Consider the following 14,290-nt stretch of genomic DNA (forward strand, 5'->3'; position numbering starts at 1 on the left):
AAGCCAATTGTCCCATTACTTTAGGTCCCTTAACAAGTGGGAGGCACATATGCAAACTGTTGTAATTCCTACACCGTTCACCGATTTGGATGTAAATACCCTCAAATTAAAGCTGACAGTCTGCAGTTAAAGCACATCTTGTTTGTTTCATTTCAAATCCATTGTGGTGGTGTATAGAGCCAAAAATGTTAGAATTGTGTCGATGTCCCAATATTTATGGACCTGACTGTACATACAAACATACATGCATACATGCATACATACATACATACATATATAAAATTATTTAAGAGGCCTTCAAACAATGTTGCAGTAAAAACATATTTTCCAAACATGATAAAACTATGAGACACTAATAAAGACATCTAACATTTTTGGAATATGGCCAAGTATGAGGGAAAAATCCTACCTTAGAAAGGAGAATAATAACTCCCAATCTCACAGTCTTCATTGTTTTCGTTCAAAGCAAAATGTTTCGAAAGGTCCCTCAGATAGTACTTCCTTATTTTTAAGAATGTGCAGTTATTTAAATATGTTTGTTTAAGGGTGGGAAATGGGAGGGGGGAGTTTGCTGGCCGGTGTATTTGTAGATAATGAAGATAATAGGGAAGATATGAAGAGTTCAGATGCATAAGTCTCTAAATCTATCTGATGTATTTCTTTAAATTTTGCATTTCTTTATGGCTACTTTGTATAGTTTTTTTTTTTTTTTTAAAGATATATTCTTGGCATTTTTGCCTTTATTGTATAGGACAGATCAGATATGACAGGAAGCAAAGTGGGAGAGGGGGAGGGATCGGGAAAGGTCCTCAAGTCAGGATTCGAACATGGGACACTTGTAGCACAAATGCGCTGTTTGTCGGTGCGCTGCCCACAAGGCTATTGGCACCAACCTTTGTATAGGTTTCTATGTAAGTACTGGTACTTCTGATTGGGCTGAGGCTGGAATTTAGCGAGCTTGAAGTAAAAGTATTTAATGGACATATACTATGTGTCAGGAGCATTCACTCAGTATCATTATCTCATTTTTGACCGAGATGGCTTTTAGCTGGTTTTGCATCTGAACTCTTTATGTATTTGCTTTATTTTCCCTCCATTTTGATCTCTTTATTTAACGTTCTGAATAGTCTTGTAAATATTGTTAATGCTAATTAAAAGATTATTATTATAAACACTAGTGTTTCACTGTCACAGACTTTTACCCTGCGTCCCAATGTTCACACTATCCATCCTAAATAGTATGTGAGATTACAATAAGTGCTGAAAAGAGTATGCCAAAAGTCCCCGGATGGTCTGCTATTTCAGGTCGATTTTGAAGTGTGAATCTGTGCACACTCTAATGGCTAAAATTGCCCACAATCCATTGCTCTAGAACTACAAACAGAAATAAAATGCGTTAAAAACTACAAAAATGGCGGATGTGCGTGACCAGCGGTGTTAGAGAGAGATGTTTAGAAAAAGGGGTCTGAGTTACTAGTAATCAACATTTACCTGGTAAAAAAAAATATTTATTTAATGTTATCTGTGTTATATTTCATCTGCAACAGCAATGTTAACTTTTATAAACATCCGTTTGATTGTTAACTTTTAAATACATTATGCAGAAAATTTGAGCAGAGTTTTCGGCATGAAAAATATCGGTAAGAAGTTAAATTAAATTAAATGTGAAGGATGTTAACTGTGACAGGCCAGTTTACTGTGATAGGGTAAAGTCGCGTTGTGTTACGTTATAGTATGTCCCAAAGCTTGCCTAGTCTTCTACTACACACTCAAATGTGTGTACTTTTTCTTCACCAAAAGAGTACATACTTTAAGGGCATAGTATAAGTAGGGGTAAGTAGGGGTAATAAACTTTTAAGAGGAGCAACTGTGTTTCTTTTGCAGTACGGCAGAGACCTGGAGGAATATGTAGAGGAGTTCCTTGACATCTGCCATCTTGCCATTTGTGACAATGTCTGTCTTATGGAGGGATTTCGGTGTGGACTGGACGAAGATCTCCGCTTTGCCCCATGGAGATCACTGCTGGACTTTGGAAGCTTACATCAACTGATTCTGGGCAGGACTGGGACATTGAGATACTGCCTCCTACCTTATCCCGACCTGATTTATTTGCATCATCATTGATTTAGCCCAATATAATACCTGACTCCATCTGTTGTATGAACTGTGACTTGGCATCTATAGTCCCACCCAACCTCCCTCTCCCACCTCCACTACTGAACTCAGCCAGTTCTCCAGCCTTGCATTATCTGGATGCTACAGCCCTTTGTCTTCCCCTGTGACACCTGATAGAGATATAAAGCTGCAGGTCATGCAGTCACTAGCCTCGCTTAGGCAAGTGGACCCTCTGCCACCTCTGACTAGGTCTTCCGTGTCAGTGGTGTTGCTCCGTTCCATCGGCTCTCCGTCTTTACTGTGGGATCCCCTGACATCGGCTCTGTTTCCGTCGGTTGTCCCGCGGATGTCGTCGGCCACTTCCACACCTTGGCTCCTTCCTCCATCGACTTCTCCTTGGTTCCTCTGCCTGTCTGTTTGCCTGTTCATACCATTCAGCTCCTTTTCACCAGCCCTTCGCCAATTCCTTGTCCTCCTCCAAAGCCCCCACCCTCCCTTGTCATGGTGAGAAGTTGCGCCTTTTGGGAGGGAGCGTACTGTCACAGACTTTTAGTTATGCTTAGTTGGTCATGGTTAGTTTTCACTTGCTTAGTACTTAAATTGCTGTCTTTTCAGTTCAGTTGGTCCATTCTCGTTAATGCAGCAGTTATATGTTTGCTTTGTATATTGTTGTATTTATTGTTGAGGGTCATTAAAAGAGACCTTTTTTTTTGTATCACCTTCATCGTCTTCATCTGTGGACAACTACAGTCATGTTAAAAAGTTAGGACACCCTATTGAATTTCATGGTTTTCTGTATCAGGACATAATAAAAAATGATCTGGTCCTTGGCAGGTCTTAAAATTTGAAAAATAAATCCTCAGATCAACATCATCACATGACATATCACACAGTGTCATTATTTATTTAACAAAAATACAGCCAAGAGGGAAAGGCCATGTGTGACAAAGTTAGGACACACTATGAGTCAGTTGCCTGCAGAACCACTTTTAGCAGCAATAACTTGAAGCATTCATTTTCTGTGTGACTTTATCAGTCTCTCACACCATTCCGGAGGAATTTGGACCACTCTTCTTTTCAGCATTGCGCCAGTTTATTGAGGTTTGTGGGCATTATGCACAGCTTTCACCACAGCATTTGAGTCAGAATGAGCTCTGGATGTGGACTGGGCTATTGCTACACCTTGATTCTTTTCTTTTCAGCCATTCTGTTGTAGATTTGCTGGTGTGCTTGGGATCATTGTCCTGCTGCATGACCCAACTTTGGCCCAACTTTAGAAGTCAGCATTTGACTCTAGAATACTTGATGAACCAAAGTCTATCACAAACAGCTTTTAAATATTAACATATAAGGTGCACAGTGTCATTCACACAAACACTAAACACCATCATGGTAACACACATGAAACTGAAATAATGCAATAAACATTAATTGAACAATATTAGATGTAACATACAACCCTAATGTACAAAACTGCTAGAAAAAAAAAAAGAGTTATTAAAAAAAAAAAAAAAAAAAAAAAAAAACTTCTGGACTTCTGGGAATGTCAGTTTATGGTTATCCACTGTAAATTTATGGTCTTTTACCGTTAACCATTTAACAGCTTTTTCACAGTTAAATGTATGGTCATTTTTTACAGTGTATTTTGTCGATGTGTTCTTGCTTACAGTTTTTCTCAATTGCTTACACACATTTCTTGAAATTATGCCTTTTTTTTTTGCAAAACTCTAAACACAAAACGTCCCAGGTTACGTCTGTAACCCTGGTTCCCCGAAGGGAATGAGACGCTGCGTCTCGGGCCCTACCTCCTGCATCCCTGCCGGCGTTTCGCTTCTCATGTAAGCTGAATGCCGGTTCCGGCGCACGTGCTTTATAGCTTCCTGGTCTGTGACGTCACCCGCCTATGACGTCTCGCTTTTCTATTGGACTGATTACACATGTGATTCAGAGCGTGCTTACGCTGAAGGCGTTCCCCTAGCGTTTTGACGCAGCGTCTCGTTCCCTTCGGGGAACCAGGGTTACAGACATAACCTGGGACGTTTTGTGTAACCCTGGGACGTTCCCCTTCAGGAACTCGAGCTGTGTCAAAACGCTAGGGGAACGATATACCCACGCCGCCCTAGTTACAAATCCCTGCCTAGTGTGTGTGCTAGGCCGAGAGAACCGAAGAGCCAGGAGCGACTCGCAGGTCTAAATCATAGAACCTGACAAAGGTTAAGGCCGAGGACCATCCCGCAGCGTTGCAGATGTCCTGCATAGGGACACCAGACAAAAAGGCCTTAGAGGCAGAAATGCCTCGAGTGGAATGGGCTTTAACCCCCAAAGGAGAGGGAAGGCCCGAAGACTCACAAGAGAGAGTGATGGCATCCACAATCCAGCGGCTGAGAGTTTGCTTGGAAGCAGGGAGGCCCCTCCCTCGTTTGTTGCGGTTGCACGCTTAGAGTTTGAGCTCCGTCGAGTTAATTTCTTATTGTCTGTTTTTCAATTCAAAATCAATTTTATACACAATCATTCTTGTTTCTTATAACGTGTGAATATACCCCCTATTGTATTCTACAACTAAAACATCCGGATTGCTTTGTTATCACTAGTTTTGTTTTGATTTCCGGAGTCGCTAGTTTATAGCCCGTTAGCAGCACCAGCGTGGTTGCCGCTAATCCTGCTTGCATTGTTTACACACATTTCCATTGTTTACTCACTGTTACTTGCTTTAATGGCGAATTTGTGTCCACCTTTGAGTGCAGGTGAGGACACGTTCGAGCTGCACTCGTTGCAGCTCGAGCTGGAGGCCGTGGAGAAGCAGATCCAGGAGCTGTTGGTGCGGCAGACGGAGCTGAGAGAGCGGAGGGCCGCTCTGGAGTCCTCCCGGGTGAGTATACAGCGTGATACTAACACTCTGACCACCTCTACTCCGTGTGCTTCTCTGCACAGCTCCCGTGCACCCTGGACGCGATCTTCCCAGATGTCCTTCACTCCGGCGCCGGGACACCACGGACCCTGGGTGCAGCAGCAGCGGAAGACGCGAGCCAGGCCCCGGCCGAGGACCTCGCCCCCTCCGCCGCCTCCGGTCTTCGAGATCTCCACCCGGAACCGCTTCGCTCCCCTCCGCGAGACGGAACGTGACGCTGTGATCGTCGGAGACTCCATTGTCCGGTACGTACGTGCTACTTTAGCTAAAGGTAAAGTCCACACCCACTGTTTTCCTGGTGCTCGCGTTCTCGATGTTTCTGCGCAGATACCCGCGATCCTGAAGGACGGCGAGAGCGTCGGCGCGATCGTCCTGCACGCGGGGGTGAACGACACCAGGCTGCGGCAGACGGAGGTTCTGAAGAGGGACTTCAGCAGCCTGATCGAGACGGTTCGCAGCACGTCGCCCACGACGAGGATCATCGTGTCAGGACCCCTTCCCACGTATCGACGTGGGCACGAAAGGTTCAGTAGACTTCTTGCTCTAAATGAATGGTTATTGACATGGTGTAAAGAACAGAAACTGCTCTTTGTTAATAATTGGAATCTTTTCTGGGAGCGTCCTAGGCTTTTCCGTGCTGATGGCCTGCACCCCAGCAGAGTCGGAGCGGAGCTGCTGTCGGACAACATCTCCAGGACGCTACGCTCCATTTGACTAGTGAGTACATTCTTATATGATTGCTACGATGGCTTTTGTTCTGAACGCTTAAATGATAGTAGTTGCACTGTCCAATCTATAAAGACTGTGTCTGTTCCTCGAATAGTGAGGTCAAAACGTAAATTTAATGTAGGATCTAGAAAAAATCTGATCGTAATTAAACCAGAAAAAAGCAAAATACACGAACAGAAACCATTTTTAAAGCTTGGGCTCCTAAACATTAGATCACTTGCACCCAAAGCAGTTATTGTGAATGAAATGATCACAGATAATAGTTTTGATGTACTCTGCTTAACTGAAACCTGGCTAAAACCTAATGATTATATTAGTCTAAATGAGTCTACTCCACTAAACTACTACTATAAGCATGAGCCCCGTCAGAGTGGTCGTGGTGGTGGTGTTGCAACAATATATAGTGATATTTTCAATGTTACTCAGAAAACAGGATACAGGTTTAATTCATTTGAAATACTTTTGCTTAATGTTACTCTGCCAGATATGCAAAAGAAATCTCTCCTATCTCTTGTTTTAGCTACTGTGTATAGACCGCCAGGGCCATATACAGATTTCCTAAAAGAATTTGCAGAATTCCTTTCGGAACTATTGGTTAATTTTGATAAAGTGCTAATTGTCGGAGATTTTAACATTCACGTTGATAATACAAATGATGCGTTAGGACTTGCGTTTACTGACCTAATAAACTCTTTTGGAGTTAAGCAAAATGTCACTGGGCCCACTCATCGTTTTAATCATACGCTAGATTTAATTATATCGCATGGAATTGATCTTACTGATATAGATATCGTACCTCAAAGTGATGATGTTTCTGACCATTTCCTTGTATCGTGCATGCTGCATATCACTGATATTAACTGTAGGGCTCCGCGTTATCGTCTTGGCAGAACTATTGTTCCAGCCACCAAAGATAGATTCACAAATAACCTGCCTGATTTATCTCAACTGCTCTGTGTACCCCTTAATACACAGGATCTAGACAAAATGACTAGCAATATGGGCACCATCTTCTCCGATACGTTAGAAGCTGTTGCCCCCATCAAATTGAAAAAAGTTAGAGAAAAACGTATTGCACCATGGTACAATAGTAATACCCAATCCCTCAAAAAAGAAACTCGCAATCTTGAGCGCAAATGGAGAAAAACTAACTTGGAAGTTTTTAGAATTGCATGGAAAAACTGTATGTCCAGATACAGACAGGCTTTAAAAGCTGCTAGGGCTGAGCATTTCCGCGAACTCATAGAAAATAACCAAAACAATCCAAGGTTTTTATTTAGCACAGTGGCTAGATTAACAAATAACCAGACACCACCTGAGCTAAATATTCCTTTACAGTTTAATAGCAATGACTTTATGAATTTCTTCACTGATAAAATAGATAACATCAGAAATACAATAACCAATGTAGATTATACTGCATCTAATATGTCAACTTCTTTCGTCGCACCCAAAGAAAAACTGCAGTACTTTACCGCTATAGGACAGGAAGAGTTAAATAAACTCATCACTGTGTCTAAACCAACAACATGCCTATTAGATCCCGTACCCACTAAATTACTAAAAGAATTGTTACCTGTGGCAGAAGAACCGCTTCTCAATATTATCAACTCATCGTTATCTTTAGGTCACGTCCCTAAACCATTCAAGCTGGCGGTTATTAAGCCTCTTATTAAGAAACCACAGCTAGACCCTAGTGAACTGGCAAATTATAGACCCATTTCTAATCTTCCATTTATGTCTAAAATTTTAGAGAAAGTTATATGTGCTCAACTGTGCTCATTCTTGCAAAAAAATAATATCTATGAAGAATTTCAGTCAGGCTTCAGGCCCCATCACAGCACAGAAACTGCACTTGTTAAAATCACTAATGACTTGCTTCTTGCGTCAGACCAAGGCTGCATCTCACTGCTAGTTTTACTTGATCTTAGTGCTGCGTTTGACACTATAGATCATGACATACTAATAGATCGACTACAAAATTATGCAGGTATCCAAGGGCAGGCTTTAAAATGGTTTAGATCCTACCTGTCTGATCGCTACCACTTTGTTTATTTAAATGGGGAGTCATCTCAGTTATCACCAGTAAAGTATGGAGTGCCACAAGGATCTGTTCTAGGTCCTCTACTATTTTCAATATACATGCTGCCCCTTGGTAATATTATTAGAAAACACGGGATTAGTTTCCATTGTTATGCTGATGATACTCAACTATATATCTCAACAAGACCAGATGAAACTTCTGAATTATCAAAGTTAACAGAGTGCGTTAAAAATGTAAAAGATTGGATGACCAACAATTTTCTGCTATTAAATTCAGATAAGACAGAGATATTACTTATTGGACCTAAAAACAATACACAGAATCTTTTGACTTACAATTTACAACTAGACGGATGTACTGTTACTGTTACTTCCACTACAGTCAAAAGCCTGGGTGTTATATTAGACAGCAACTTGTCTTTTGAAAATCATATTTCTCATGTTACAAAAACAGCATTCTTCCATCTTAGAAACATTGCCAAGCTGCGAAACATGTTACCTGTTTCTGATGCAGAAAAGCTAGTTCACGCATTCATGACCTCTAGACTGGACTATTGTAATGCACTATTAGGTGGTTGTCCTGCATCTTCAATAAACAAGCTACAGATAGTCCAAAATGCAGCTGCTAGAGTCCTTACCAGGTCAAGAAAATATGATCATATTACCCCAATTTTAAAGTCTCTGCACTGGCTGCCTATTAGGTTCCGCATCAGCTACAAAATAGCACTTCTTACCTATAAGGCACTTAACGGTTTAGCTCCTGCGTACCTAACTAGTCTTCTACCACGCTACAATCCATCACGCTCCCTAAGGTCACAAAACTCTGGACTGTTGGTAGTACCTAGGATAGCAAAGTCCACTAAAGGAGGTAGAGCTTTTTCACATTTGGCACCCAAACTCTGGAACAGCCTTCCTGATAACGTTCGGGGTTCAGACACACTCTCTCTATTTAAATCTAGATTAAAGACACATCTTTTAGCCAAGCATTCAAATAATGCATCTCATAAACTTTTTCTGCAGCTATATCTGATCAAATGTTCATTTTAATCTTTTAGCTCTGGTTTAACAAACCTTCCTTTTCTTAGTTTGAACAGCAGCTACGCTAATTATGTTCCTATTTGTTCTCTGTTTTTGCCATGGGATTGACATCCCATGGTAACTAGGAATTCACAAGCTCCAGTGTGGATCCAGAACACTTAAGAAAAGATGATGCCAACCCTTCAGAGGACTTCAGATGATGCCAACCCTGATGCCAACCCTGAAAACATACAGCACTACCAAATTCTGCTACAAATTTATAGTGTTCTTTGTCTGTTTGATTACGTCATTAATTGATCTTTACCAGACATCTCTACCATATGTACATCAAGCTACTACTACATATATAGTAAAAATGTCAATGGAAGTGACATGTTTAACGGTGTTACGGACTCCTAGCAACATATTAAAAAGCATTAGCAAGTTTTAAATAGGCTAGCATCATGCTAGAATCATGTTAAAACATGCTAGCAACACTTAGCTAAGAGCTAAAGCATGATATTAATACAAAGACAAATTGCTGTAACTCCTGCATACAATGTCCAATCTGCCCCAAACTTAATATTCAACATGCTACAAACATAGTAAAGCATGCTAGTAACACTTAGCTAATATGTTAAAGCATGCTAATAATACAATGAAACAGGAAGTTACTGTAACTCAGGCATACAATATCCAATCTGCCCCAAACTTAACATGTTTGATAAGAGTCCTGGCCTGAACACATGCCCATGCCCATATTCAGTTATAGTCATAGCACCATCTGCTGGCAACAGGAAGTGAGATGTTGCACTCTGTAATGAACGCAACATTTTAGAAATATCAACAAGTGTTAAATAGGGTAGCAACATGCTAGAAACATGCTATAACATGTTAGCAACACTTAGCTAATTGCTAAAGCATGCTCTTAATGCAATGAAACAGGAAGCCACCGTAACTCAGGCATGCAATGTCCAATCTGCCCCAAACTTAACAGGTTTGATAAGAGTCCTGGTCTGAACACATTTACGTAACAATATTCAGTTATAGTCATAGCGCCACCTACTGTCAACGGGAAGTGACGTTTAACACTGTGATACACTATTAGCAACACACTAAAATAAGCCACTGAGTGCTAAACTTGCTAAAAACACACTCAAACATGCTAGCAACACTTACTAAGTGCTAAAGCATCTTGTTAAATTCATGAAACCGGAAGTTGTTGCAATTCCTGCAAACAATGTCCAATCTTCCCCAAACTTCACATGTTTTATAAGAGTCCTGGCCTGAAGATATCTACATGCCCATATTCATTTAAAGTCATAGCGCCACCTGCTGGCAACCGGAACTGACATGTTTAACACTGTGATGGTCTATTAAAAGCACAGCAAAATATGCCATATTGTGCTAAATATGCTAGAAACACTTTCTAAGTGCTAATGCATGCTATTAATGCCATGAAACAGGAAGTTGTTGTAACTCAGCCATACAATGTCCGATCTGCCCCAAACTTCATGTGTTCGATAAGAGTCCTGGCCTGTACACATCTAAAGGCCAATATTCCATTACAATTATAACGCCACCAGCTGGCAACAGGAAATGACTTGTCTTACACTAACTCAAGCATACCATGTTCAATCTGCACCAAAATTCATATGTTTGATCAAAGTGCTGACCTAAAGACATCTACATGCCAATATTCAGTTATAGGCATAGTGCCACCAGCTGGCAGCAGGAAGTTTGACACATCTAAATGACTCCTATTCCTCCTAAATTTACTATGTTAAAAGCATAGTGCCCACCGTTCACTCTTTCCCTAAAGCCACCGGTCGGCGGTGAGCCGGGTGCGAGGGCCCGTTCATCGCTGCTTTGACACTATAGATCATGACATACTAATAGATCGACTACAAAATTATGCAGGTATCCAAGGGCAGGCTTTAAAATGGTTTAGATCCTACCTGTCTGATCGCTACCACTTTGTTTATTTAAATGGGGAGTCATCTCAGTTATCACCAGTAAAGTATGGAGTGCCACAAGGATCTGTTCTAGGTCCTCTACTATTTTCAATATACATGCTGCCCCTTGGTAATATTATTAGAAAACACGGGATTAGTTTCCATTGTTATGCTGATGATACTCAACTATATATCTCAACAAGACCAGATGAAACTTCTGAATTATCAAAGTTAACAGAGTGCGTTAAAAATGTAAAAGATTGGATGACCAACAATTTTCTGCTATTAAATTCAGATAAGACAGAGATATTACTTATTGGACCTAAAAACAATACACAGAATCTTTTGACTTACAATTTACAACTAGACGGATGTACTGTTACTGTTACTTCCACTACAGTCAAAAGCCTGGGTGTTATATTAGACAGCAACTTGTCTTTTGAAAATCATATTTCTCATGTTACAAAAACAGCATTCTTCCATCTTAGAAACATTGCCAAGCTGCGAAACATGTTACCTGTTTCTGATGCAGAAAAGCTAGTTCACGCATTCATGACCTCTAGACTGGACTATTGTAATGCACTATTAGGTGGTTGTCCTGCATCTTCAATAAACAAGCTACAGATAGTCCAAAATGCAGCTGCTAGAGTCCTTACCAGGTCAAGAAAATATGATCATATTACCCCAATTTTAAAGTCTCTGCACTGGCTGCCTATTAGGTTCCGCATCAGCTACAAAATCGCACTTCTTACCTATAAGGCACTGAACGGTTTAGCTCCTGCGTACCTAACTAGTCTTCTACCACGCTACAATCCATCACGCTCCCTAAGGTCACAAAACTCTGGACTGTTGGTAGTACCTAGGATAGCAAAGTCCACTAAAGGAGGTAGAGCTTTTTCACATTTGGCACCCAAACTCTGGAACAGCCTTCCTGATAACGTTCGGGTTCAGACACACTCTCTCTATTTAAATCTAGATTAAAGACACATCTTTTAGCCAAGCATTCAAATAATGCATCTCATAAACTTTTTCTGCAGCTATATCTGATCAAATGTTCATTTTAATCTTTTAGCTCTGGTTTAACAAACCTTCCTTTTCTTAGTTTGAACAGCAGCTACGCTAATTATGTTCCTATTTGTTCTCTGTTTTTGCCATGGGATTGACATCCCATGGTAACTAGGAATTCACAAGCTCCAGTGTGGATCCAGAACACTTAAGAAAAGATGATGCCAACCCTTCAGAGGACTTCAGATGATGCCAACCCTGATGCCAACCCTGAAAACATACAGCACTACCAAATTCTGCTACAAATTTATAGTGTTCTTTGTCTGTTTGATTACGTCATTAATTGATCTTTACCAGACATCTCTACCATATGTACATCAAGCTACTACTACATATATAGTAAAAATGTCAATTTGGTGTAAAGCTGCTTTGCAACGATATGTATCGTGAAAAGCGCTATACAAATAAATTTGAATTGAATTGAATTGACTCAAACATGCTCGCAACACTTACTTAATGCTAAAGCATGTTGTTAAAGACATAAAACAGGAAGTTTTTGTAGTTCATGTAAACAATGTCCAATCTGCCCCAAACTTCATATGTTTGATAAGAGTCCTAGTCTGAAGATATCTACATGCCCATATTCAGTTATAATTATAGTGCCACCTCCTGACAACAGGAAGTGACATGTTTAACGGTGTTACGGACTCCTAGCAACATATTAAAAAGCATTAGCAAGTTTTAAATAGGCTAGCATCATGCTAGAATCATGTTAAAACATGCTAGCAACACTTAGCTAAGAGCTAAAGCATGATATTAATACAAAGACAAATTGCTGTAACTCCTGCATACAATGTCCAATCTGCCCCAAACTTAATATTCAACATGCTACAAACATAGTAAAGCATGCTAGTAACACTTAGCTAATATGTTAAAGCATGCTAATAATACAATGAAACAGGAAGTTACTGTAACTCAGGCATACAATATCCAATCTGCCCCAAACTTAACATGTTTGATAAGAGTCCTGGCCTGAACACATGCCCATGCCCATATTCAGTTATAGTCATAGCACCATCTGCTGGCAACAGGAAGTGAGATGTTGCACTCTGTAATGAACGCAACATTTTAGAAATATCAACAAGTGTTAAATAGGGTAGCAACATGCTAGAAACATGCTATAACATGTTAGCAACACTTAGCTAATTGCTAAAGCATGCTCTTAATGCAATGAAACAGGAAGCCACCGTAACTCAGGCATGCAATGTCCAATCTGCCCCAAACTTAACAGGTTTGATAAGAGTCCTGGTCTGAACACATTTACGTAACAATATTCAGTTATAGTCATAGCGCCACCTACTGTCAACGGGAAGTGACGTTTAACACTGTGATACACTATTAGCAACACACTAAAATAAGCCACTGAGTGCTAAACTTGCTAAAAACACACTCAAACATGCTAGCAACACTTACTAAGTGCTAAAGCATCTTGTTAAATTCATGAAACCGGAAGTTGTTGCAATTCCTGCAAACAATGTCCAATCTTCCCCAAACTTCACATGTTTTATAAGAGTCCTGGCCTGAAGATATCTACATGCCCATATTCATTTAAAGTCATAGCGCCACCTGCTGGCAACCGGAACTGACATGTTTAACACTGTGATGGTCTATTAAAAGCACAGCAAAATATGCCATATTGTGCTAAATATGCTAGAAACACTTTCTAAGTGCTAATGCATGCTATTAATGCCATGAAACAGGAAGTTGTTGTAACTCAGCCATACAATGTCCGATCTGCCCCAAACTTCATGTGTTCGATAAGAGTCCTGGCCTGTACACATCTAAAGGCCAATATTCCATTACAATTATAACGCCACCAGCTGGCAACAGGAAATGACTTGTCTTACACTAACTCAAGCATACCATGTTCAATCTGCACCAAAATTCATATGTTTGATCAAAGTGCTGACCTAAAGACATCTACATGCCAATATTCAGTTATAGGCATAGTGCCACCAGCTGGCAGCAGGAAGTTTGACACATCTAAATGACTCCTATTCCTCCTAAATTTACTATGTTAAAAGCATAGTGCCCACCGTTCACTCTTTCCCTAAAGCCACCGGTCGGCGGTGAGCCCGGGTGCGAGGGCCCGTTCATCGCTGCTTGCAGCTTTAATTATTTTTGTTGCTGTTTGCTGTTTTGTGCTGTACTCTACAGTACAATAAGTTAAGGATAAAACACTTGCAAATGCATACATTTGTTGTGTTCATCATGTGAATTAATTTTTTTTATCCCAAGCAATACTTATTACCAGTTTTCATAGTATTGTTTTGAATTGATCTCATCAGTGTGTAAAACTGTGTTGTAGTGTGTGTGTTTTTGATGGTTGGTGTGTCATGTCTTAGAGCAAAGTTTGTTTTTTTCAGCAAGATTGAGTTGTTTTGAGTAGAGAGCTTCATTTTGACCTGAATATAGTAAGTTTGAAGAACTGAGTTAGAAGTTACGGATTTGTGTTCAG

The 14,290-nt window shown here is 40.4% G+C and overlaps 1 protein-coding gene across 2 annotated transcripts; it reads left to right on the plus strand.

The window, feature by feature from the left end:
* The first annotated feature begins 4,751 nt into the window (after positions 1-4,751).
* Positions 4,752-11,992, plus strand: LOC127157563 (uncharacterized). Of its 2 annotated transcripts, none has more exons than XM_051100787.1 (2): positions 4,752-5,740; positions 11,948-11,992. In XM_051100787.1, the coding sequence occupies exon 1, from the start codon at positions 4,829-4,831 to the stop codon at positions 5,735-5,737; it is 909 nt and encodes a 302-aa protein (XP_050956744.1). In that variant the 5' UTR covers positions 4,752-4,828; the 3' UTR covers positions 5,738-5,740; positions 11,948-11,992. The 2 variants fall into 2 exon arrangements, with proteins under 2 accessions (XP_050956744.1, XP_050956743.1); XM_051100786.1 differs by lacking the exon at positions 11,948-11,992 and adding an exon at positions 8,959-9,003.
* Positions 11,993-14,290: the final 2,298 nt, after the last annotated feature.

This window comes from Labeo rohita, unplaced genomic scaffold (genome assembly GCF_022985175.1).
Source record: "Labeo rohita strain BAU-BD-2019 unplaced genomic scaffold, IGBB_LRoh.1.0 scaffold_111, whole genome shotgun sequence".
Taxonomy (NCBI): Eukaryota; Metazoa; Chordata; class Actinopteri; order Cypriniformes; family Cyprinidae; genus Labeo; species Labeo rohita.